Here is a 27,770-nt window from a genome sequence, read left to right on the forward strand (position 1 = left end):
TGGGATTGAATCTTTTTGCCAGCTGTGGGGAATTGACATGGTTTCTCTGTGTGGGTTCTCTCCTGGTGCTCTGGCTTCCTCCCACAGTCCAAGGACATGCATATGAGGTTAATCAGTAATTCTAATCTGGCAGTAGCCGTCAATATGAATGTTTCTCTCTTTCCCTGTTAGTGTGCTTTAATGCTCACCATTTATAGTCACTGTGCCCCTGTGTGAACAGGATAAACTGGATTAAGACTGGCATTACAGTACATCCAGAAAGTATTTTCCATGCTTTACTTGTTCCATATTTTGTCATACTAATCTTATTCCAAATGGTTAGCAAATGTTTTCACTTTGTTATTATGGGGTGTTGTGTGTAGAACTTTATGGTTGACATTGATATTAATACCGAATCAATTGATTTTGAGATAAGGCTGTAACATTACAAAATGTAGAACTGGAAGTGAAGCACGGCGAACACTTTTCTGAATGTACTGTACATGCAAAGAGTTTACAACAATGTGTTTTATGTAATCTATATATTCTGACTCTGCATTTTTGGGTTTCTAAGAATGTAAACAAAATACTGATTAACCTAAACAAAACAAGGCTTTCAAATATTGACGACTGGTCTCCAAAATGCTGCAGATCCTCCAAAGCTTCCCTCTGTGTCAGTGAGTCCCTCTGCTGAGATAGTGGAGGGCAGTTCAGTCACTCTGACCTGTAGCAGTGATGCTAACCCAGCAGCTAATTACACCTGGTACAAGGAGGATGAAGACTCAGCAAAAGCATCAGGACACAACTTCACCATCACTGACTTCAGACCTGAACACATTGGGAGTTATTACTGTGTTGCACAGAACACAAGAGGATGTCGTAACTCCACCTTACAGCTGATTGTTACAGCAAGTAGGTGACTAAATTATAAATTTGCCCATTTATCGCTGCATCATTTCATCATTTCAGAAATTAATAAATAAAAATTGACCTGAACATTGATACATTTAGAAATATTACACTTGGATCTAGGTGTGTGCATGCATCAACTAGACAGTTAAACATCGTTGTCTTTGCTAGGCAGTTACAGAAATACTGGTTATATTGTTCTTACTTTATTAATGTAAAACAGCATTTACCAGTTCAAAGATGTTACAGACAGCTACACTCCCTATTTCTCTCTTTTTGTTGAAGTTGTAATCACGCAAAATAGATGACAGTGCCTATAGTACTTTGACATTAAGAAAATAAGATCGGATCAGGAATAAATAGATACAGCATTACCTAAAGATAATAATACTATGCAAAAAACAGAAAAATGTACACTACCAGTCAAAAGTTTTTTAGATCATCCCAGTCAACCCATCATCCCAGTCTTTCCATAATGTATTCTAAATCTCTGAGTCATCAAAGTAGCCACCTTTGGCAGATATAACAGCTGAACACACCTGTGGAATTCTTTCTACAATAGACATGAAATATTGTTCAGAGAGTTCTTCCCATATCTGTTACTGAAGTTCCCATAAACATGTGGCACTTGTAGGTTGCCTTGCCTTCACTCTTCTGTCCAGTTTATCTCAAACCAGCTCGATGGGGTTTAACTCTGAGGACTGTGCTGCCCACTTCATGGTTTCAAGCTTCCCATCTTGTTCTTTTTTCTTGAGGTAGTTCTGGGATAGTTTGGACTTATGTTTTGGGTCATTATCTTGCTGTAGGATGAACCACTGACTAACTAGGCACATACCAGAGGGTACTGCATGGCTCAGCAGAATGCTGTCGTAGGCGTTTTGGTTCAGGGTGCCTCTCACTCTGTACAAGTCACCGATCCTGGATCCAGCAAAACAGCCAAAGACCATCACACGTCCTCCTCCATGGTTGACAGTTGATGCCACCCACTGTGGAGCTATCCTTTCGCCTACTCGACAACGTACAAAGATCCTGCGTGATGAACTGAAAATTTCACATTTTGATTCATCAGTCCATATGACCTTTTTCCAGTCTTCAGTAGTCCAGTGGTGGTGTTTCATGGCCCAGGCAAGCCTCTTTGTCTTATTCTGACGTCTTAGCAATGGCTTTCTTGCTGTCAAACATGCAGTTCAAACTCTTCTCTTCACAGCTGAAACTGAGACTTGTTTACTACGACCACTATTAAGCTGTGCTTGAAGCTGTCGTCCTGTGAACCGCCTATCACATAAGCTGTTAACTCTCAGAAACTTGTCCTCTGATTCAGTTGTGTCTGCCAGACCTCTTCCTGTCAGAGTTTGCACAGTTTCTGAGTTTCTGTGATGTTAAAGGAAACTTTACTCACTGACACCTTGACTTTCTTTGCAGTTTTTCTGTAGGAAACATCTACATTTTTAAGTGTTATGATGGTCTCATAGGAACTTCCCTACTCGTGACCTTACTTGTTTATGCTGCCTTTCAGTGTCAGCCTTTATGCGACCTTGGAACTTTTCAGTTTGTGGCAAATCATTTGTTAGAAAAATTATACCATCTCATCTACTAGCAGAGTCCCTAACCTCCAGTAATGCGGTTCTTCAGCCAATAAAGGTAATAGCTAGTCTTAAATATGTTGTAGTGATTTTCATAGACCCTTGGCAACTGTCACTGTGGACCCTTCTAAACCAATTAAAGAGTCTCTCCCAAAACATTGGGTAAGGTTTCTATAAGTCTTTTAAATCTGTCTTGCATTTAATGTTATGGTAATTGTTCACTAACAACTACATTTTCAAATCAATGTTAATTATATATTCTGAAAAAACTAAAACATCTTCCCTCCTGACCGGTCTGACTTCAGATGCAAAGTTCCCTGTGGTATTCATATTTATAGACAAAATCCCATCATTAGGACATGAAAATAATGGCACTTTAGCAGGAATTAGATGCAAAACCACAGTCCATGAGTCATAAACTAGAAGGTTTTGGTCTGATATGCTTTATGTTCATTCGTAATAGACCCCAAATCCTGTAATCCAGTTACTAATCCAGAGTTTGTTTCCTAGGTTCAGTGAAATCAGCTGCAATTGCGTCGATGACTATTTTCTTTTTGGCTATCATAATCCTCTCTGCAGTCATATTCATAAGGTGAGCAGATCAGTTTTTAAAATTAACTACAAGTAGTTCTTCACTGTTGTCATCCAAAGATTCCTGAAATTCCAATGCTCATTGTTCAATGTTCGTTCTTTGTTCTGTATAGAAAAACGAGGCCCTTAAAAGTCATTTTCTCCAAAGAGAGGCCAAACAGCATAGCACAGGTAAGGAAGAAAAGGTGATTAAAAGGTAATCACACATAAGATAAATACAAAACTAATGTGAAAGAGTTGTACTGTAGGAGTATCTCTGGTTATGGCTGCACACAGTTGTCCTAACTGAGGATTGGTTCTAAGTTTACTATCGATCTACATCCCTACCCTCACATATGATCACCATTGTGGATACAAGCGATTGAAAATTAGCTTTCTCCGAAGGGTGGCTGACCTCTCCCTCAGTGATAGAGTGAGAACTTTGGCCATCCAGGAGGAGCTCAGAGTGGAGCTGTGCTGCGCCTCTATATTGAAAGGAACCTGTTTAGGTGGTTCAAGCATCTGACAAGGATGAATCTTGGGTGGGGTGAGGTGTCCTGGGTGAGGTGTTTTAGGCATGTCCCACTGGGAGGAGGCCTTGGGGCAGACCCAGGACGTACTGGAGAAATGATATCTTTCTGCTGGCCTGGGAATGCCTTGGTGTTTCTCAGGATAAGCTGGAGGAGGTGGCTGGGGAGAGGGAGGTCTGGGCTTCTCGGTCTGGCCCTGGATAAGCAGAAGAAGATGGATGGATGGATGGATGGATGGATGGATGGATGGATGGATGGATGGACAGTTGTTCTACATTGCACAGAATTGCAGCAGAAAAAAAGACAAATGAAACAGATAAATGTAAAAGAGGTAAAAGAAAATGTTTAGGATTCCAACAAAAGTAAAACTGTAGTGGAGCTGTGATAGCAGAAGCTTGTTGCTGAGATGTGTTCGCCTCTATCAGGACTCAACTAAGGGGATGCATGGAAACAAACAGCAGAGGGATTTAATCCATGTGCTGAGCCTTTAGTCCACACATGGAAAATAATTTGAAGAGTTACCCCCTTTGCTACTTTTTCGTTCAAAGTAAACCTTCTTTTCTGCTATGCCTGTCACTTCCTGTTCTTTCCTGTCCTCTTCCTCTGTATCCTTCTGTTATTTTCCTTCAGGTGGTCATTCTCACTCACTTAGTTTATGGCATCAACACTGTTTGCTTGGCATATTTACCTCTCCAAAAACAGATACAGTCCACTCAGATCAACTCTTTCTATGATGTCCAACCCTGTTGCTGTGGGATTAATTTGGGATCAAGTATTCTTATTGCTGAAACATTGTTTGCTCAGAAAAATGCATCTCCAGAACATGATGGGCCTTCAGCTCCGGCAGCAGAGCAGCAGGACGACCTTTGCTACGCCAGTGTCAGTTTCTCAAAGAGCCAAGAAGATCCTCTCTATTCCAACATTATGCCCACTAAACCCAAAGGACAAAATGAAGAGGATGAGGAAGAGGGAGGGGGAGATGTGGAATACTCTCTTGTCAAGTTTATTAATGGAGCCCAAGGGTGAGCCTCTTTATTTGTCCCCAATGTTGAAAAATGTTCATGGCTTTGATTTTTGTTGCTATGACTTTTTTTCTTAATTAATGGTCATAATATTGTGAGATTCTTATTATAAAATCTTCATAATTCAGTATTTTTTATCATTGCAGATTAAGAGGTGACCAGGCTGTGGAAGATTCATCTGCACTGTACAGCACAGTCAGAAAAATCTACCATTGAATCTGTAAGGATGTGTTTGTATTTATTAAAGAGTGTTGAGCGTTTTTGGTTAATGGTCTTTTGGAAAACTGTAAATGAAGAAGAAATAATCCATGACAGCTAGGCCTTTAATGTGTTTGATATGTATGGTGTAGGACATTCTAAATGTATTCACATTTGTGCATAAATGTGGTTTCAACACAGATTTATTTGTATGCACTGTTTGTGAATGACTCACTATCCTGATCAGTATATGTACACATGTACAATCTTGCTTTCTTCATTTTCTAATGCGATCATTCAAATGCATTATAGCTCCTTCTCCATGCACTGATGACTGTTTTATGTATCTGCCAACTCAAAGAGATTTTTTATTTATTGTGGCTTCGTTTATTTTTTAAGAACATGACTTATTTACCAATGCTTTCACTTTCATAACCTGACTGGGATGCACTGATTATTTAATCAAAAAAAACTTTTAATAAATATTTTTTAATGACTAATTTTTTTTTTTATGGGTTTCATTGTTTGTGAGGGGACATGTTTTTATATTTCATATTTTAATATGCAGTGTTATTCATTCATTAAATAGATTTAATAAACACACATACCCACACCATCCTTACACCTCTGACTGCACTGTAGGTGGGTATTTTACAGTTGGGCAGAGTCGATGTGAAGGAGCAGGGTCAAGTTTCTCAGTAGATGCCAAATAATAATTTTTGCATCCTTTATATCTCATATCAGTGTTGCTCCAGCTGTTTGGTTGCTTAGCTCTGTCCACAGGATTTGGACAGTCTGTCCATCCATGTGTCCATCTGTCCTTCAGCATCTTGACAACTGCTGACCAGATCCAGAGTTTGAGGTAGTTTGAGTGATTGGATCTGTCATTGTGTCATGTCATGTGTTCCTGGTTTCCCTTTGTCTGATGTTTTCTTCTTTATCTCTGTCACTGTGGTTACTGTTAGATTGTCTGTGTTAATTGTCTTTCAGTAGTTTCTTTTTTCGGTTGAAGGTTTGGTTTCTAATGTGTGTTATTCTAGATTTACTCTTTGCTATTTTTGCCTCCTTTGTGACTGTTTGCCTATAACTGTTTTTACTTGCGCCCCGCTCCCAGCTGTGTCTTGTTTTTCAGCCCGTCTTCTGTACACATAATACACAGGCAGGTTTGTTTCAGTATCTTTAGCGACGCCCCTTTCATTGCCTTAACCCATCAAAGCCTAATTATAAAATAACACTCAGTCATAAGCCTCAAGCAGGTGTTTGGGGTGGTGTGAAGAAACGAGGGCCAGAAGGTTCAAACCTTTTCTTAACGTGTAAGAGCGGTGCTCTCAGAGGATGGCTGAACATTTAAGGTCTAAAAAAATAAGATTTTTGATCTTTGTGTTCCTGTGGAGAAAATGACTTCATGCACTCATGTTGTTTGGGTTCTTGAAACCACTTGAGACAGTTTGTGAAACTCGCAGTTGTAAAATGCAGCTGCCTGATCACCAGACCAGTGAAATGCATTTATTTTTATTGCCTTCTCAGCATTTTGACTGTGTTACGTGCAGTAGAACTTTACACAACAGACTGCAAGACAAACAAGAAGTGACAGTGTATGTCTTTAAAGAATAAATAAAAATCGGAGACCGATCACATTTTAATGCCTGTACTAAACTGACCCCACATATAACACAATAAATTGAAAGAGTAACATGATGCTGTACCTCCAAAACATCTGCTGATGTTTATCATATACAGTGGCTTACAAAAGTATTTCTTTAAGTAGTCTTAAAGAAAACTTGTGACTTTTGTGAAAGTATGGAAACCACAAATCAGTTGTCTGTGCTGGTTTCCTTCCTCTTTACGGTATGAAATGAGCTTACTATTTGAATATCTGTATATTCCCAACATAACATGGAAACTGTGCATGAAATCTTCAATACACTATAGGCTGGGTGGGGTGGTCTGAAACATGTACTCCCCCATCCATGACACCATTTGTTAGAAGAGAAATAAATGCAATAAAAATTTTATTTAGTGTTTTGGTTTTGATGATCATTTAACAAATATATATACAGTAGCTTGCAAAAGTATTCGGCCCCCTTGAACTTTTCCACATTTTGTCACATTACAGCCACAAACAGGAATCCATTTTATTGGAATTCCAGGTGAAAGACCAATACAAAGTGGTGTACACGTGAGAAGTGGAACGAAAATCATACATGATTCCAAACATTTTTTACAAATAAATAACTGCAAAGTGGGGTGTGCGTAATTATTCAGCCCCCTGAGTCAATACTTTGTAGAACCACCTTTTGCTGCAATTACAGCTGCCAGTCTTTTACCAGCTTTGCACATCTACAGACTGAAATCCTTGCCCATTCTTCTTTGCAAAACAGCTCCAGCTCAGTCAGATTAGATGGACAGCGTTTGTGAACAGCAGTTTTCAGATCTTGCCACAGATTCTCGATTGGATTTAGATCTGGACTTTGACTGGGCCATTCTAACACATGGATATGTTTTGTTTTAAACCATTCCATTGTTGCCCTGGCTTTATGTTTAGGGTCGTTGTCCTGCTGGACGGTGAACCTCCGCCCCAGTCTCAAGTCTTTTGCAGACTCCAAGAGGTTTTCTTCCAAGATTGCCCTGTATTTGGCTCCATCCATCTTCCCATCAACTCTGTCCCTGTCATTCCCTGTCCCTGCTGAAGAGAAGCACCCCCAGAGCATGATGCCACCACCACCATATTTGACAGTGGGGATGGTGTGTTCAGAGTGATGTGCAGTGTTAGTTTTCCGCCACACATAGCGTTTTGCATTTTGGCCAAAAGTTCCATTTTGGTCTCATCTGACCAGAGCACCTTCTTCCACATGTTTGCTGTGTCCCCACATGGCTTGTGGCAAACTGCAAACGGGACTTCTTATGGTTTTCTGTTAACAATGGCTTTCTTCTTGCCACTCTTCCATAAAGGCCAACTTTGTGCAGTGCACGACTAATAGTTGTCCTATGGACAGATTCCCCCACCTGAGCTGTAGATCTCTGCAGCTCGTCCAGAGTCACCATGGGCCTCTTGGCTGCATTTCTGATCAGCGCTCTCCTTGTTCGGCCTGTGAGTTTAGGTGGACAGCCTTGTCTTGGTAGGTTTACAGTTGTGCCATACTCCTTCCATTTCTGAATGATGGCTTGAACAGTGCTCCGTGGGATGTTCAAGGCTTGGGAAATCTTTTTGTAGCCTAAGCCTGCTTTAAATTTCTCAGTAACTTTATCCCTGACCTGTCTGGTGTGTTCTTTGGACTTCATGGTGTTGTTGCTCCCAATAGTCTCTTAGACAACCTCTGAGGCCGTCACAGAGCAGCTGTATTTGTACTGACATTAGATTACACACAGGTGCACTCTATTTAGTCATTAGCACTCATCAGGCAATGTCTATGGGCAACTGACTGCACTCAGACCAAAGGGGGCTGAATAATTACGCACACCCCACTTTGCAGTTATTTATTTGTAAAAAATGTTTGGAATCATGTATGATTTTCGTTCCACTTCTCACGTGTACACCACTTTGTATTGGTCTTTCACCTGGAATTCCAATAAAATTGATTCCTGTTTGTGGCTGTAATGTGACAAAATGTGGAAAAGTTCAAGGGGGCCGAATACTTTTGCAAGCCACTGTATATATATTTGTTAAATGATCATCAAAACCAAAACACTAAATAAAAATTTTATTGCATTTATTTCTCTTCTAACAAATGGTGTCATGGATGGGGGGAGTACATGTTTCAGACCACCCCACCCAGCCTATAGTGTATTGAAGATTTCATGCACAGTTTCCATGTTATGTTGGGAATATACAGATATTCAAATAGTAAGCTCATTTCATACCGTAAAGAGGAAGGAAACCAGCACAGACAACTGATTTGTGGTTTCCATACTTTCACAAAAGTCACAAGTTTTCTTTAAGACTGCGTAAGCTGTGCTATTTATTACTGTCAGGTCAGCTGATCAGCTGCTCCTGAATGTACCCAGGACTGGGCGTAAACTTAGAGGAGATCGTGCTTTTGCTGTAGCAGCTCCAAAACTGTGGAACGAGCTTCCTTTAGAGATTAGACAGGCCAGTTCTTTACCTGTTTTTAAGTCACTCTTGAAAACCCACCTCTTTACCCTCGCCTTTGACACCACATGAGATGTTGGTTTTTATTTTTATTTTATTTTTATTTTTATTTCAGTTGTTTTTAGGTGATTCGATGCTGTTTTATCTTGTTTTTTTATTTTAATATAGGGCTGTTTTAATTTTATTTATTATGAGTTTTATTTATTTATCTTTGCTGTTTTCTGTTATTCTATTGTTTTAATGTATTTTCTGTACAGCACTTTGTTCCTGTGCTGGGTATATTAAAGTGCTTTATAAATAAAACTGGACTGGACTGTAGATAAGTGATTGTTGATGTACAGATCTGATTAACCTAACAGTCTAACAGTGGCTAACAGTACCTGTCTGTGTCTGGTACTGTACATTTATGTTAGGCGTAATAATGACCCTCATTTACTGGATCACCACTATTGATACCCTCTGCAAATCGGAGCCCTTTTCCCCTTTGAAACGTAATTCTTTGTGGCACACATTCAACAACATGTGGAAACATTCCTCAGAGATTTTGCTCCATATCAACATGACGGCATCACACAGTTGGTGAAGATTTGTTGGCTGCACAGGCCTCATGTAAATCTCCCATTCCACCACATCCCAAAGGTGCTCTGTGTGGAGGCCATATGAATACAGTGCACACTGTCATGTTCAAGAAACCAATTCAAGATGATTTGAGCTTTCTGACATGATGTGTTATTCTGCTGGTGTCATGGTCTGGGTGAGTGCTGGCGTAATTATCTGTTTTGCTGCCTCCACCTCTGGGTGGAGTTGCCTTGCTCTGGCACGCCTCCACACCTGTGAGCAATTATGCTGCCAGCATTTAAGACCTGCGCTCACCACTACTCGCTGCCAAGTGTTCAGCTAACCATAGTTAGTGATGGTCACCAAGTCTTAGTCTAAAGAGGTGTTTTGACAGAAAGCCACTGATGGTATGTTCATCTCTGTAGACTTCCAGTCGACTGCTGCGCTCAATCCCACCAATACTCACCCTGATGCTGTTGCTGGTTTAATCGTGGCTGTTCAGTTTCTCGCATCTGCAGTTTATTCTACTCACCTGGCTGCCGTCACAGCGCTCTACGGATTACCCGCTCTGGAATCTGGCTGCTCACCCAGACCTCTTGACCTCTCCCCTTTCGTCAGTCCTCCACCTGCAAGCTGTAAGACTGAGATGACTCCACTTTGATTCTCCTCTTCTGGACTTCAGGGCTTTGTCATTCAATCTCCTCTCTTTTCTTTGCAGTGTTCGGAGACTCCCGGTTGCATTTCCCGATGCCTGTGCCCTTCCCCCTAGCCTTGAACCCAAGTCTACTAAATGAATTAACGTTGCTCATGTTTAACATGTTTGTGCCTAGTTCTAGTCATAGTTTCTTGTTTATATCACAGATCTAGAAAATCGTAGTTCATAGTTCGTAGTCCTCGTGTCTCGTTATCCCTACCAGTTCTTAGTTTATAGTTCATAGTCTTGATTTCTTGGCAATAAAGTCTTGTAAACCACGTTATCTTGTGCCTCCATGTGAGTTTCGCTCTGAGTCAGTCTGTTTTGTGCGGCCTCAGCCGTGACAGCTGGAACCAGTCATCAGAAAATAGTCATACAGGGATGAACGTGGTCAACAACAATTTTCATGCAACACTGCTCAAATGGCACTAAGTTACCCAAAGTGTTCCAGGAAAATATCCCCCAAACTACTACACCACCAGCCTGAGCTGCCAATACACATCAGGATGGACCCAGGATGCTTTCATGCTGTTTACACCAAATTCTGAACCTTCCACCTGAATGTTACACCAGAATTTGACTCATCAGATCAGATGATGTTTCTCCAATCTTCTGTCCAGTGTGAGCCATTTAATTTTTACCCTGTACATGTGTATAAGAACCTTGTTAGTTCAGACTGTAGTTTGCTTTGTGTGCATCCATCCATCCATCCATTCGCTTCCACTTATCCTTTTCAGGGTCGCGGGGGGCGCTGGAGCCTATCCCAGCTGTCATAGGGCGAGAGGCGGGGTACACCCTGGACAGGTCGCCAGTCTGTCGCAGGGCCAACACACAGGGACAGACAACCATTCGCACTCACATTCACTCGCACATTCACACCTAGTGGCAATTTTTGATTATCCAATTAACCTATCCCCACAAGCTGCATGTCTTTGGACGGTGGGAGGAAGCCGGAGTACCCGGAGGGAACCCACGCAAACACGGGGAGAACATGCAAACTCCACACAGAAAGACCCCGGCCTGATGGTGGAATTGAACTCAGGACCTTCTTGCTGTGCGGCAACAGTGGCACATTATCAAGATGCTGAAGAGTTTCACTTCAACATTTCGTCTGTTGTTCCACACTTCAGTGAACACAGTGAGGAAAACAGCCACACCTTTCTAATCATTAATATTCAGGTTTTACCCTTACAATGTGCCGAAAGTTCAGTGAGGTGTCACAAATTTGTTGTCGTTTGGTGCCAAGTCTTGGCACTGTTGGCTCCTCAGTCATTATCAGTATATGATACATTTAGTGTCATGTATTGTTGGATTTGTGCCCGTGCTAGACACATCAAATCTCATTTTAAATGGGGAGAAGTGCTCTTTTTGGTAATCAGTACTTCTGTAGTATATATGTTCCATGCTGCTCTGATGGTTGACTTCTGAACATACACAATGAAAAAACATGCAAGGTTAATGGTGCCTGTGTCAGCCCAGGAAACTCTTGCAAAATAATTTTTTAATCTCAGCAGTTTCACTTCCTGTTTATTAAAATTTTTTTTAAAAAAGTTCAGAAATCCTTTGTTTACCCTGCTCCGCTGTGACTTCCCAGAACATTATATTTCATCATGGATTAACTGACATCAAGCAGTTGCCTTTTTATATACAATGCAATGCAAATGCAATTACAAAGCACACACCTTTGTCTAATTAACTGCGGGGAGGCATTAGAGCTGGGTACTTAAAATATTCAAGAACTTTCCTGAATTTAACAGTGTGTCCATTCTGTTTTGAATCTGATTTCAGTTTGTGATGTGCTTTTTGTTGCAGTTGTAAAGAGTCTAAATGACTAATCAGACACTTACTCTTCAGCATGATGTGGAGATGGTGAGGAGACATGAAGTGACATGAAAGGCAGAAAGATAGAAGAACACTAAGATTTAAAGCAGCGGTCCACAATCTTTTTTGCACCACGGACCGGTTTATGTTCGACAATATCTTCACAGACCAGCCTTTAAGGTGTCGGGGATAAATACAACAAAATAAAACCAGTACAGTACCAAAAAAAGAAGATTTATTCATAACACACGGGAAAAGACCCAGGGAAACCGAGTTAATGCTAAAAAAAAGAATAATGATAAAAAATAAAAATAACCCTGAAAACCATAAATTTCACAACCAAGTCTCAACTCTCGCAGCCCAGTACCGGTCCGTGGCCCGGGGGTTGGAGACCGCTGATTTAAAGCATATGGAACAAAGGCTGACTGGCTGACAGATGATGGATAGGAAAAGGTTTAATGACAGAATTCAGTTTGACAGTATGGGAAAATAGGGTTGATGTAAAGTGTCATGTGAAGGGTGTACGGCGAGCAGAGAATGGACTGAGAAAAAATTCCTGGAAGCATGTAATGTTTTTAGTTTCAGTGTAAAACCATCTGGAAACGCAGAATTTCTACTTATTTTTTTGCATGTTTGCATGTCAAGCATGTTTTACGTGTGATATAGAATCGCTGTTGGAGGAGTACATCTCTACAAGAATATCTGCATTTTAATTTGGTGATTTAGAAAATGTCTAAATGTTGTCATACTTCATTCTAATCTGATTATTAATCTGTATTACACTGCTGAAAACACAACACACACCAAGGATTCCTGTAAGGAGAGTAAACTTCAATGTTGCAAATGGATCTAGTTTAAAGTTTCAGGTCTGAGTGAGCAGTGAGAGCGCTCTCAGTGATAAAACAATTATCTGGAATTAAAATGCTTATAGTTTGCACTAAATCACCAGATTTATCTTGTTTTTTTCACAACAGTGTTGGATTTTACTGATATATTTTGTATGATTTTTAGAGATTTTTATTTGTTAACATCTCTGGAGGAGGTGGCACTCACAGGGATCATTTTCTGTGGAAGAAGAGTCATATGATCTGTGAAACGCCCCTTTGGCATTGGTCATGTGAACGCACAGGGGAAACCCTCAGATAACTTAGCCAGTTGAGAACCAGCTTCATGTGACAGTATATCCCATTCGCCAATGTTAGGGTAAGTGAATCTAAATGACGGAAACATATCCTGGGTACACTGAACCTCCTTTGTAGTATAGAGCTCAGACAGAAACAACTGACTTCCAACAGAGACACTGATCACAGGACAAGGAGATAGACTGGGGCTGCTTTCCAAAAGTACTTCCCGTCTTATCTCCTATTTCTAACTTCTTTCCCTTTAAGAAAAAGTGGGCAGGAGAAGTGTTTTTGGACCTTGCTTATTGTTTAGATTTTCATGTGTGTTTCCAAACTATTTTTTCTCTAGTTGTAGGTGCTGATTGTTTTATCAATGGCTTTCTTTGATCTTGTGCCTCTTGAGTATTTTGACCCCAGTGTTTAAAGTTTTTCATTATTTTCATGGATTAGTGGTGACTGATTATACTCTCAGTTTTGTCTTTAGGTTTTAAAGTTAATAGTCCTGTTTTCCACATGTGTCTTGTGTAGCCTTTGTATCTGTGTTAAGTGTTCTCATTAAGTGTTTGCGTTTGACATTCAGTTTTACTTCCCCTTGCTGTGTTCACTTCCTCTGCGTTGTGTGAATTTATAACTTCAGTTCTATTTATTGCCACATCATATTGTTGCCCACAGATGTTTCCTGTTGTTATCCCTGGGATGTTTTCTGTTTTCTTGGATTTAGTTTTCATCTGTCTTTTGAATCATTCCTTTCTTGCCTACAATAAAAGTTTGTTCTTATTTGATTCCTAGATGCGCGTGAGTCTGAGTGAGTCTGGATTTGGGTCCTTCTTCACTGACACCAGCTTAGTTAGAGAGGCAGACAAAAAAATTGTGTTGTTACACAGTTGATGTAAAAGTGTGCACTATTGTATAATCATTCAATAGACAGGCCATTTAAATGGTTAGGTATGATATGTTATTATACATGAAGCCGTGAATATAATGTAATGTACATAGTATGGTCACATTTATATGGCTTTGGCTATATGTGTTTAGGCCAGATGTGTGCACTCTGATACTGATAAACATGCTAATATGAAAGTAATTAGGGGTGAATTTGTTCACCTACTGTTCTATTGTCAGATTTCTTTTCAGAGCCACATATACATTTTCAAAAACATGTCAAAACCACCCTGTGCACATGTCTGGGCACACTGTATCCTATTTGGGTATATGTAAAATAGTGTACAGATGCTCAGTGACTGATATTTAGGTTCCTCTTATGTGAAAAATACTGACTGTTTGTCCAGAGGTTGGCAGTAATGGTCAACTGTTTGTGGGACAAAAGGCAGAAGAAGAGTGTTTCTCTCTCTATCTCTCTCGCTTTCTCTCTCTTGCATTATTTGTTGATTTAATGGTTAGGAGGAGGCGCTGGTTTGTAGATTAATTTGGCTGAGATGGGCTACCAGCAGTTGTCTCAAGGTACTTAATATTATAAGACCCTAAAATAATGGAGAGAAATCACCAAAATCAGACAGCACTCTGGCAACAGTAGGAAGGAAAAACTCCCTTTTAACAGGAAGAAACCGGCCATTAATCAAGGGCTGAGAGAAGGAGAAATACTCAGTGCATCATGAGAAGTGCCCAGCAGCCTAATTCTAGTTTAGCATTAAGGAGGATTCCGGGTCATTCACTTTTGCCTCCTATTCTACTTCTAAATACTCTAGAAAGCACAAGTAAGCCTGCAGTCTGAGAGTGAAGTGTTCTAGTGGAGTGATAGTGGTACTATAAAATATATATATTGGAATGCTGGGTATACAAGTCTTCTGTCAGAAAGTCTGCAGCAGTCCAGGAGTTGGGTTGACTGTCTTGGATTAAGTTCCACAGAAGAATTATTCATCAGAGTGCTTGCTAGGCTTAATCCAAATTCAGTGCAGCCATACTTGAACTTATTCCTGTTAGTATACAGCATGTGTGACTACGAGCATGGTTTTCTGGAAAAGATTCAATTCTACAGTTAGTAGAGTCATAGATAACTAGGAAAACAATCACAACACATCATCTACTCAACACAAGCAATATCTCACAATGTCCACAAGGGGTCACTGTAGACCACAGATTGGATAAATAGCGCACGTCTTATCAAGCTAGCAACAGTTAAACTAAACAATAGAAAATTCCTTTATTCCTAATAACGCTGGATGTAATCATGGCGTGAGATTATGGCCACTGCTATAAACTTAGTGCTAAATATTTCTACCAACATGGTATCAAAGTACTGAGGCATAATTTTAACATGCACAAACAATTATAACCAGTATCATGCCAGTTAACTGCCGAAAGAAATAACGCTTACAGGTTCATTGACGCACACCTTAATCACTCGAAACTGTGTGACAACTGCAGCAACTCCTTTAGTGCTGAGCACATGACCGCTGATGCATTTATTTACTTGCTTGATTCTTGCCTGTAGACACCCTGAGGCCAAGTCACAGCAGGAAAAATTGGGCCTGATTATTCATTATTGTTATTATTGTATGTGAGGAGCAGGATTTTAAATCTCATTCTGAATTTAACACGGAGCAAATGGAGATAAGACAATATCAGAAAAAGCTTTTCAGGGAGTTTTTAGGACATCTTTAGGGCGACATTTTTGGATGAATTACAGTAGTCCAGCCTACAAGCAATAAACACATTTACCAGTTTTTCAGTGTCACTCTGAGACAGGATGTTTCTAATTTTAGAAATACTGGGCAATAGAAGAAAGCAGTCATACAATAGATTTAATATGTGCATTGAAGTTTAATCCTTAACCTTAACCTGGTCAAAAACGGGTTTGTTCACCAGTACCTGAGTCACCTGTTGTTTTTATCCAGGAGCCATTGTGTGTTAAGATTTGCTCTCAGCCCTCTCAAAAGAGAGCTTCACACTCACTTTGCAAAGAAAACCTACATTAAAGCTTAATGTATGTTACGGAAAATCTATTTATGATCCTGGTAATAACCTGGCCCAGAACTGTACGATTAAAGAGTGATTAAAAATATTCCACATTTGTATTTTAAGAAGTCCATTCTGCATGTAAACCACTGTATAACAACCACTTCTTCATTTCAGTGTGGGAGTTTAGAGGCTTTCATCTGTTTATGCATGTTGACCATGTCCAGCTGAAGGAAGACAGTCTAATATTTCTTTTATATTTTCCAACCACAGAAGACACTGTTATCAAAGACTACATCCTCATCAACTGATGAAGACTAACTGGGAAACAGTATTTGTCATATTTATGTGATTTAAGAAGCGAGAGAAGAAGCGATGAGTTTAAGTGCCACAGCGAGTGGATTGGTCCTCTTCCATCTCTCTCTAACAGGTTTATGTGTACCTGGTTTTCACACATTCAGTATCCGCAGGAATTACTTTTTAATGTAAAATTACAATACATAAGAGATTTATTTTTGTAGACCCAGTACATCTCTCACTATATATCTATATCATCTATATCTACATCTATCGATAGATATAAATAGCTAGGTCCTAACTAGACAATTTCTATAATAATTTAATATGTGTAAAGCTGATCTTTCTCTGTTAATGTTCTTAAGACAGACATTTCAGACATTTGGCTGAGAACAACAGTTGTTAAATATTTTGTAAAACAGAAATGAAGCACAACTTCATTTTTTCTATTGTGATGAAGTGTGCTGGGTCTAAATCCGAATGTCAGAATCAGAATTTATCTCTGCATATAGTTCAACTACAAATAAGACCGTTTATTGTTGTTGTAATGAGTCTGACTGTGTTCTGATGTGTTCTGTGTTACAGTGGTACAGAGTCAGAATCATTATGGAGTGACTTACACTTCTACTCAGATCTGTGCTGTAAAAGGATCAACAGTGGTCATAGGCTGCTCCTTCAAATACCCTTCAAGAGTAAATGTGTTAAAAAGAGTTTGGTTCACTAAAGAGAACAATTATAACCCTGAAGATCTGAAAACAGACCCAGTGTACGCAGGTCGAGTGTTGTACAGTCCTCAGTGGAAGAGCTGCACTCTGACAATCAGAGACCTGAGAGAGAGCGACTCAGCTGTGTACAAGTTCAGGTTTGAAACAGACCGGAAAGATTTTACTGGTTTACCTGGAGTCACTCTGACTGTCACAGGTAACATTTTTATTTACACATCAGTCAAAACTTGTTATGAACATGACCGTGTGTGTTTGCATATGGATAATAGATGTCTAAGTTTCTGCTCTGATTTTATTTCTTCACATAATCAGCTCTTCAGGTACACGTGGACACATCATCATATCCTGACTGGGGAACACTGATTTGTCAGAGCAGTTGTCGACTACATGATCGTCCCTCCTACATTTGGTACAAAAATGGACAGAAAATTTCTACTCAGTCAGACCAGTACTGGTATACAGACTATCTGAATCCTTCAGATAGCTACTCCTGTGCTGTAAGAGGTCATGAAGCTTCAACCTCTCCTTCAGTGTGTGAGTTTATTTCAGTAACATAAAACCATCTTGTAGAGTCACTACATACATCTGAATAAAACCAGTCAAACTCACTGTGATTACTTACATTAATCTGACTTCAAAATAATTTTATGTTTCAGGTGTCCGAGGTGTTTCATGCAACAGAGTGAATTACAGTAACAGAAGCATCTGTGCAGTCAAAGGCTCATCAGTGAACATTTCTTCTACTTACAACAGTTATGAAAGTCTAATCCAATCAACATCCTGGTTCCGTTCTGGTCGTGGATCTGAGGACCTCAGAGAAGACTCCCAGTATGCAGGTCGTGTTGAGGTGATTGAAACAGAGAGAGGACGCTCCACTCTGAGAATCAGAGACCTGACAGAGAGTGATTCAGCCCAGTATCACTTCAAATTCAAAACACAAAGATTTGAATGGAAGAGTAGTTTACCTGGAACAACTCTGACTGTCACAGGTACTGATCAACACACACTGATGGATATTTAATCAATTTTTATTTGCATGCTCTACCGTACCTTTTAATAATAGTTTGAATGGTTTCGGGTCAAAAGATGGAGAGAATTAATACTTTGTTTCTAATTAATTTTATCACTTCTGTGAATTTTACTAATGTCTGCTTCAGTGTGAGAGTGACTGACATCTTATTTATTGTTTCTTGTCCACTGGTCAAGATGTTCAGGTCAGTGTGTCCACTGGACGAAAGTTGGATTGTGTCACCAGGTGTAATCCTTATGTTTCATCTTATGTCTGGTACAAAAATGGACAACAAGTGAATGGAGCCAGCTCTTCTTCTTATGAAGCGTCATATGACACTTCAAACAGCTACTCATGTGCTTTAAAAGGAATTGAGGATTTTCATTCTTCATTAGTTTGTGAGTTCACTTTGAGGTTTTACCTGAATGAAAACTTAATCTGGGTGATAATTAATGTCATGTTCTGTCAATAAATGTGGTTTTAAAAATTCTTTTAATTATAATTTTTCAGGCATCAATGGTGAACGGTGCAACAGAGTGAATTACAGTAAAAGAAGAATCTGTGCAGTCAAAGGCTCATCAGTGGACATTTCTTCTACTTACAACAGTTATGAAAGTCCAATCCAATCAACATCCTGGTTCTGTTCTGGTCGTGGATCTGAGGACCTCAGAGAAGACTCCCAGTATGCAGGTCGTGTTGAGCTGATTGAAACAGAGAGAGGACGCTCCACTCTGAGAATCAGAGACCTGACAGAGAGTGATTCAGCCGAGTATCACTTCAAATTCAAAACACAAAGCTTTGAATGGAAGAGTAGTTTACCTGGAACAACTCTGACTGTCACAGGTACTGATCAACACACACTGAATATTTCATTCAGTGAAGTCATTAAGTTAATAATGTGACTATTTTTGGTATTTCACACAGCTCTGCAGGTGAAGGTGAGCAGAATAATATCAGTCCATGAGTCTCAGACTGAGGTAGAGCTGAAGTGTGAAAGCAGCTGCAGTCCAGCTGGTCGTCTTTATTTTGTCTGGTTCAAAAACAATCAGTTTATGGTTGAACAAAGTTCTTATCAAGATCTGTTCAATCCTGGAGACGTCATCTCCTGTGCTTTCAAAGGACACGAAGATTGTCGCTCAGCTTCTGTGTGTAAGTTTACTTCACTGTGATAAACATGGTGAATAATTTTTTTATTTTTAGCTTTTTTGTTACCCAAAATATTAGATATTAACATGAATCAGAGGCAGGTAATCAAAGTCCAAAATAACAGTCTTTGTGCTGAAGAGTTGTTTGATCCTGATCAGAGAACATGAAAGATCATTTCCTATCATTTCCCACCTGTGGACTGCCATGTGGTGATGAAAGCAAATAATTTAATGAACGACAGCAGTACCCTGAATAACATATGTGTAGGGTTTAAGAGGAATATCTACTTAAGGAAATACGGTGACATCATTGTAAAGCATGATTACTGTAGAGAAGAGGTAGGGGAAGATGAGTTGACTAATCATTGTATTCCTTTCCCCATGCATAAAAAACAACTTTAACAACAGCCTTTAACCATGGTGGTTAATTTTTTGGATTACAAATGTAATCCTTCCTTTTTTACCATAGAGGATTTGATTACCAGTTTAATAAGCAGAGATGTTTGAATTGTGAAGAGCAGGTGTACAACTGCTGTTCTTCTACAAAGGTCTGTCCATGGACAAGAAGCATGAACTTAATATAATGAGGATAACAGATCTGAGCAGTAATTAAAAGCTTGTCAGTCCCCACAACTGAGGGTGTGACAGACTGAAAAGATACTGAGGGAAATGTGTTGACCATAACTTTAGATAAGAAATAGAGATAATTTGAACAATAAGGATAAAAGTCTGTGTCAGGTTTCCTACTATAGGCAAAAAGCAGGACTCAGATGGTTTCCATTTTTCATTCAATGTTACAAGCGTCAACTGAAGCTCATCACTTTTATATATTGGCCCTTGAGAAGATCATGGAAGGCAGGTGTGTGAAGCCAAGAAGCAGCAAGTCTGACACTGCACAAAGAATGAACACCAGTACACACACACACACACACACACACACACACACACACACACACACACACACACACACACACACACACACACACACACACACACACACACACACACACACACACACACACACAGGGTGAAGGGATAGGTAGACATGGCAGGTCAGACCAGTGAGGTCAAAGGGAGCATGATACTATGAAAAATAGACAGTGTGTTATGATCAAATGTCAAATGTGATCATCTAATGTTAACATTCTCTGTTCTAGATGCTCCAAACCTAACCTCTGTGTCAGTGAGTCTCTCTGGTGAAATAGTGGAGGGTAGTTCAGTGACCTATAGCAGTAATGCTATCCCAATAGATAATTACACCTGGTACAAGGAGGATGAAGACTCAGAAAAAACATCAGGACAGAACTTCACCATCACTGATGTCCAACATGAAAAAAGTGGGAGTTTTATTACTGTGAAGCCCAGAACAATCTGACATACACTACCAGTCAAAAGTTTGGACACACCTTCTCATTTAATGTTTTTTCTTTATTTTTTACTACTTTCTACATTGTATATACAAACTGAAGATATCAAATATATGGAATTATGTAGAAAAGAAAAAAGATAAACAATTCTAAATATGTTTTGTATTTTAGATTCCTGAAAGTAGCCACGCTTTGCTTTGTTGATAGCCCATCTGGTCTGTGTTTAGTTAGACCAGGGGTGGGGAACTCCAGGCCTCAAGGGCCGGTGTCCTGCAGGTTTTAGATCTCACCCTGGGTCAACATACCTGAATCAAATGATTAGCTCATTACCAGGGCTCTGGAGAACTACAAGACATGTTGAGGAGGTAATTTAGCCATTTAAATCAGCTGTGTTGGATCAAGGATGCATCTAAAACCTGCAGGACAGCGGCCCTGGAGGTTAAACAATCATTTATTTTTCAACAGCACAACGACCCAAAACACACTTCCAGACTATCTGACCAAGAAGAGAGTGATGGAGTGCTGTGCCAGATGGCCTGGCCTCCACAGTCACCTGACTTAGACTCATTTGAGATGGTTTGGGATGAGATGGACCACAGAGTGGAGGCAAAAAAGCCAACAAGTACTCAGCATCTCTGGGAACTCCTGCAAGACTGTTTAAAAACCATTTCAGGTGACGACTTCATGAAGCTCATCGAGAGAATGCCAAGAGTGTGCAAAGCAGTAATCAAAGCAAAGAAGAATCTTCTAAAATATAAACATGTTTTGAGTTATTTCACACTTTTTGTTTACTACATAGTTCCACGTGTGTTCATTCATACTTTTGATGCATTCAGTGAGAATCTCCAATGTAAATAGTCATGAAAATATCAAAAAGTTGATTCTGTTCATCTGGACGTAGCGTTTTGTGGGAGAAACGTTTCATCACTCATCCAAGTGACTTCTTCAGTCTCAGCTGACTGCAGGTTTCACCAATCTTCTAAACAGTATATTTGCATAATGACTGAAACCAGCCCACTGAGGAACAATGGGCTGGGAGGTCAGTTCCTTAATCTTAATTATGCAAATTCTCATGACCATTGATCAACAACCACTGATCAATGGCCATGACACCATTCACAGAGAGTTGGGGAATGGCTGCAATCACAGCATTGTAAGATGGCGAAAGATGTACCCTTAGGCCCCCTCCTCGATTCAGAGATGGTCTTTCCCTTTTCACGTAAATGGCCTCCTTGACTCCGCGCTCAAACCAGCGTTCCTCTCTGTCCAGGATGTGTACATCCTCATCCTTGAAAGAGTGTCCACTGGCCTGTAGGTGTAAATAGACTTTTTCACTTGGGCAGCAGTTGTCCTTCTCTCCTGGAAGGAGCGACAACCTGTAGTGATCCCATATGTGTCAGGAGTATCGGAGCAGTTGAGACGCATTTTTTCTAAACACCGGGTCTCTGTGGCTTTTAAACCCCAAAACACGCTGCGCCAAAAAATTGGTCCACCGCAAGGATCGGGTCCCCCGACACAAACAGAGTAACATAGTGTACGCTGTTAAGTGCCAGGAGGATTGCCAGGATTTATACATCGGGGAAACCAAACAACCTCTGGCGAAGCGGATGGCACAACACAGAAGGGCTGCCTCGTCAGGCCAGGACTCTGCAGTCTATTTACACCTACAGGCCAGTGGACACTCTTTCAATGATGAGGATGTACACATCCTGTACAATTCAATTCAATTTTATTTATATAGCGCCAAATCACAACAAAAGTCGCCTCAAGGCGCTTCATAGATACAGAGAAAAACCCAACAATCATATGACCCCCTATGAGCAAGCACTTTGGCGACAGTGGGAAGGAAAAACTCCCTTTTAACAGGAAGAAACCTCCGGCAGAACCAGGCTCAGGGAGGGGCGGGGCCATCTGCTGCGACCAGTTGGGGTGAGAGAAGGAAAACAGGATAAAGACATGCTGTGGAAGAGAGACAGAGGTACAGGGAGGAACGGTGGTTTGAGCGCAGAGTCAAGGAGGCCATTTACGTGAAAAGGGAAAGACCATCTCTGAATCGAGGAGGGGGCCTAAGGGTACATCTTTCGCCATCTTACAATGCTGTGATTGCAGCCATTCCCCAACTCTCTGTGAATGGTACTCATGGCCATTGATCAGTGGGTTTTGGTCAGTGGTTGTTGATCAATGGTCATGAGAATTTACATAATTAAGATTAAGGAACTGACCTCCCAGCCCATTGTTCCTTCAGTGGGCTGGTTTCAGTCATTATGCAAATGTACTGTTTATAAGGTTTGGGGAAACCTGCAGTTAGCTGAGACTGAAGAAGTCACTTGGATGAGTGACGAAACGTTTCTCCCACAAAACGCTACGTCCAGATGAACAGATTCAACTTTTGGAGATTTACTTTCCTGGATGATTGAGCATGCATCAAGAAGTCATGAAAATAATAGTAATAAAAAATCCATTAAATGAAAAGGTGTGTCCAAACTTTTGACTGGTAGTGTATATATGTTTACACTTTCTGCAGCTGTGTTAAGAGAGTAAACTCAGTGACAGCAGTTGCTGATGATACCAAATGACAAATAGCATCACCTTATGAATCTAATCTTTCAACTAAGTGTGATTTTGATTGTGATTTTCAGAATTTATAATAGAATCTGTAATGATATTGAATATCGTCAGATTGACTCTGGTGGTCCTGATGCCGATTGCTCTGTTCGTGTTGGGTCTGTGGATGAGGTAACACTTTTTTTTTTTTAAAAGAACAAAGAAAAAACACTAACAACAGTGACATCATTGCTCTTTTATGTAAATTTTAAAAACTTCAATTTTAAAGTCATGAATTCTTTTTAATTTAATACCATTTTGTTTTTGTTGGATTAAATCCAGGAAGAAGACACATGTGGCCTTAGAAACTGGACCAAATGAATCTGTAAATGTCATCAAAGTAAGAGGTTCTACTGATACAACATATGTTATGATAGATGTATGATAAAACAGTTTATACTGCACTAGAATGGAAAAATAAGTGATCCAAAAATAAACGTAAATAAAATTAGGTAGGATAATGTGAGGTTCACAAAGCTATCTCTCTCCATCAGGTAAACACTCATGCTGATTGTGAGAACGTCTCAGACTCACAGGGTGCCACTGCAGCACAGTCAGACGACACTGAAGAGCAGGAAGAGCTGCTGTGAAGTCCAGTCATGTTAGAGACTCGTGTATAAAAAAAACAGACTCAAACTCGTGTTGTTTAGATGGTGTTTAATCAGACGTTAGAATGATGACAGAAAGAGAAAGCAATACAAAACCTGAAGAAGCGCACGAGGCAGAGACCGTGGAGGATGTTTTCATGGACTGTGCTGTTTGGCTGGCTAAGTGAGGATCAAATGCAGTATTCATAGATGAGGCTAAACTTAAACAGCAGCTTTATTTCTGAAACTTCCTAAAACTTTTTCATTTAAATTTTTGATTTAATGAACTGGTTTAATATTGTGAACTAATTTTGGTGTGAAGCACTGTAACTGTTTTAAAGAACTGGACGTTACTTTAAACTCAGCAGTTTCCACACTGCTTGGTGGTAAAATTTGAACACGTGTTGATTCCTGCTTTATTTTATCATTCAGATAAATACTTCTGATGTATACTGCTGGTGTTTTCATTCCCAAGAATAATTATGTAAAGGGATGAGCTGACTGAGAAATTCTTTGTGATCTGTCTTTGGTATTAAAGTAAATACATTTTATTATATGTCAAGTAGCCAACACAAATGTTTCTATCCTGCATGAGCCTTGATTAGGAAGAGCTAAAGGACGCACAGACCTCCCTCTTCCCCAAGAGCACCTGGCTGCAGCCACTGTGGAGCTCCACAGCAAGCGGAAACACGTGACCTCTGCCAAACCCTTCTCCTCTTCCCGGCCACCTCCTTCAGTGTATCCATCTGTCCTTCTGTCCTTACCTGACCCATGAGGCATCCTTGTACAGATGCCTAAAGTACCTAAACTGCCTCCTTTCACGGTGGAGGAGCAGCGGCTCTACTCTGAGCCTCTCTCAGACAGCTAAATTCCTCACTGTATCTCTAAAGGAGAGGTCAGCCACCCGTCAATGAGTACTCTGCTGTTAAATTTAACAGATGCAGCACAGCCCTCAGTTCAAGAGCATCTCACATAGAAATATTACAAATTCTTTTTGACATTTTCTGATTTTCTTATAACCTGTGTCTGTGTATTAATAGCAATGATATCATCTCGTCTCTTTTTCTGTCTACAAAAAGAAAAAGGACATAATTCATCTGCATTGTACTCCAAAGTCAACAAAACCTGGTTATATAAAAAAAAAATTCTCGAAACTCACATTATTACTTGAATCTGCCATACTGTGATGCTGTGCATATCCTACACTCTACTGTATACAAATCTACTCACTTCTCTTGCTGAGGAGAATAAACTTAGACCAACACCACCACCTGTAGGTGTGGAGGATAATGCACCAAGACCCCCTGTGTTGTGTCTCAGCGTGGCACTGCAGATAAGAAATCATTGCGGTGAGTATTTAAACCTGCCCAGTGAATCACAGGTATCACACAAAACTCAATCATGTAGATCTGCAGAACAAAAACAAAACACTCTGCTGACCTGTCCATTCATTTTTGATTATATGCTTGCTGGATTCACTCGAATGTGGAAAGAGAATTTATCCCAACATTGAAAGAGTAAAGAAGAACTGCGGAGTCCAACAAAGTTTTCTAAAAGCTTTATTAATAATCCTTCCTTTGCAGAAGGTGATCAAGAAAACCACACACATATTAAATAGGATATGCCAGTCTTCAAAAGTCAGCAAAACACAAATGACAAATGATGCATTGCACATGTAATGCACATGTCATGCAGTGACCACTATTGGCCAAAGCAGACAAAGCAACCTCATTAGTTAACTCAATTACTTTTTTATTTTTTATTTAACCTTTATTTATACAGGTAGCTCAATAGAGACTCAATAAGTCATTTACAAGAGAGACCCGTTTCAGACAAACATGTTACAATTACAACAATAACATAGCAATAAAATAAAAATTGTCACAGTCATATCAAAACCAGGAGCACGTTCCCAGTGATGATTTCACCAGGTCGTTTGTACGTCTTGTCTGCAAGTGAAATCAATTAAGAAAGCAGGGGTCCTTAGAGGAGAGAAGTTATGACGATTCTATGAAGGGAATAATCAAATAGTCCATTTATATTATTTTATTTATTTGTTTTTGTTATGAAAGTTATTAACTTTATCACCATAGAATACTGTTTTCTTCACAAGGTACCTATAAACGTGTTTGGTTCCTAGCAATAGTTTTGTTTGTTTTTGACACCAAAGAATATAATTCAGTCAGCCTCTGACCCCGCCCCCCCTTCCTTATTTCATGATTTGGTTTAGTCCACGTGCACGCGCTCTTAGCGATACAGGGAGATAGCACTGCAGCAGAATGTCTCTGTTATCAGTAAAGTCTGAGTTTTGAAAAAGAAAGAGACAGGCAGAAATTAAATTCATGGACTTTCCTAGTTTTAGTCAGCTTGCTTCATTTCTGACAGAAAATAATGTGTTTGTTGTTTTAGCCAACTTGCAATTGGAGGCAGAACCTTTGTACATAAGCAGGTGAGTTCTGTTATGCCAAAATGTGTCTAAATTCCTCTAAGGGTGCCCCTTAGGAATCTTTATCATCATAACCTACATAAACAGAGAAGTACTGTTACAGGTGATCAGAGTTTTCAGTACGCTAAATCAGATTAAAACCTTTGCTTTATAGGTCTCAGGACAGACACATTTGCTATACTTTGCTTGAAAACTGATATTCAAAGGATTATTCACGTTATATTTGCCAAAATGTAGTATTATAAATACAAATGTTTAAGCAGTAAAAAATACTGAAAATACTAGAATTTTAGAAAATATTAAAATGTAAAATGTGGTTTCTACATATCTCATCAGTCTTGCACAACATTATAAAATCTATTTATATTATCTATTTAATCTATTTATGAGAATATTGATCCAGGTCTGCACAGTGTTATATTAGAACTAGCATGGTTTACAGTATTAATGTGGTGGGGCCTAAAGTTATATATACAGGGTGGGCCATTTATATAGAATAGAATAGAATAGAATAACCCTTTAATTGTCCCACAAGGGGAAATTTGGTTGTAACAGCAGCCAAAAATACACATATACAAACAAACAGTACACAGGACACAGAACAGAAACATACACAATTTTTCTTACATATTTACATTAAGGACAATGGTTACTATATACAGAGAGTACTGTACAGTTATTAAATTAAATATAAATAACTACAGATAAGAGGCAAACCAGGTTGTAGTGCGAATCGGTTAATTAACTTATTGCAGTTACAGTGCTGATGTAAACATCTATGATTGTTGGGAGCAGTTCTGATTGTACAGTCTGACAGCTGCAGGGAGGAAGGACCTGCGGAAACGCTCCTTCACGCATCTAGGATGCAGCAGTCTGTCACTGAAGGAGCTCTGTAGTTCAGCAACATTTCCATGCATGGGGTGGGAGACTCTGTCCATCAGAGATGTTATTTTGTCCTTCTGTCTCCCACCACCTGCACTGGGTCCAGGGTGCATCCCAGAACAGAGCTGGCCTTCCTGATGAGTTTATCCAACCTCTTCCTCTCAGCTGCCGATAAACTGCTGCTCCAACATACAACACTGTAAAAAATGACAGATGCCACCACAGAGTCATAGAAGGTCTTTAAAAGCGCTCCCTGTGCTCCAAATGACCTCAGCCGCCGAGGTAGATGATGGCGTCCTCCACCCCAATGCCAGGCTGGTAAGCAAACTGCAGCGGATCCAATGAAGACCTCACCAGGGGGCGCAGATGGTTTAGAACCAACCTCTCGAGGGTGCGCCGTAATAAAATGGGAATGGTTGGTGATATTAAAGTCCTGTTTGTGGCACATTAGTATATGTAAGGGGGCAAACTCCTCAAGATGGGTGGTGACCATGGTGGCCATTTAGAAGTCGGCCATCTTGGATACAACTTTTGTTTTTTCAATAGTAAGAGGGCCATGTGACACATCAAACTTATTGGTAATGTCACAAGAAAAACAATGGTGTGCTTGGTTTCAACGTAACTTTATTCTTTCATGAGTTATTTACAAGTTTCTGACCACTTATAAAATGTCCATTGTGTTGGATTGTCAATGCAGCCCTCTTCTCCCACTCTTCA

At 39.8% G+C, this 27,770-nt stretch overlaps 1 protein-coding gene across 4 annotated transcripts in view; it reads left to right on the top strand.

The window, feature by feature from the left end:
• LOC116315595 (B-cell receptor CD22-like) overlaps nucleotides 1–24,281 on the top strand; it is a 34,224-nt gene extending 9,943 nt beyond the window's left edge. For all 4 annotated transcript variants that reach the window (XM_039613578.1, XM_039613581.1, XM_039613582.1 and 1 more), the window contains 5 exons: nucleotides 631–891; nucleotides 20,325–20,504; nucleotides 23,174–23,270; nucleotides 23,421–23,478; nucleotides 23,633–24,281. In XM_039613578.1, the coding sequence (XP_039469512.1) occupies nucleotides 631–891; nucleotides 20,325–20,504; nucleotides 23,174–23,270; nucleotides 23,421–23,478; nucleotides 23,633–23,728 (692 nt within the window). In that variant the 3' untranslated portion in view covers nucleotides 23,729–24,281. The remainder of the gene's footprint in view (nucleotides 1–630; nucleotides 892–20,324; nucleotides 20,505–23,173; nucleotides 23,271–23,420; nucleotides 23,479–23,632) is intronic.
• The last annotated feature ends 3,489 nt before the right edge of the window (nucleotides 24,282–27,770 follow it).

This window comes from Oreochromis aureus, linkage group 6 (assembly GCF_013358895.1).
Source record: "Oreochromis aureus strain Israel breed Guangdong linkage group 6, ZZ_aureus, whole genome shotgun sequence".
NCBI classification, from domain to species: Eukaryota; Metazoa; Chordata; class Actinopteri; order Cichliformes; family Cichlidae; genus Oreochromis; species Oreochromis aureus.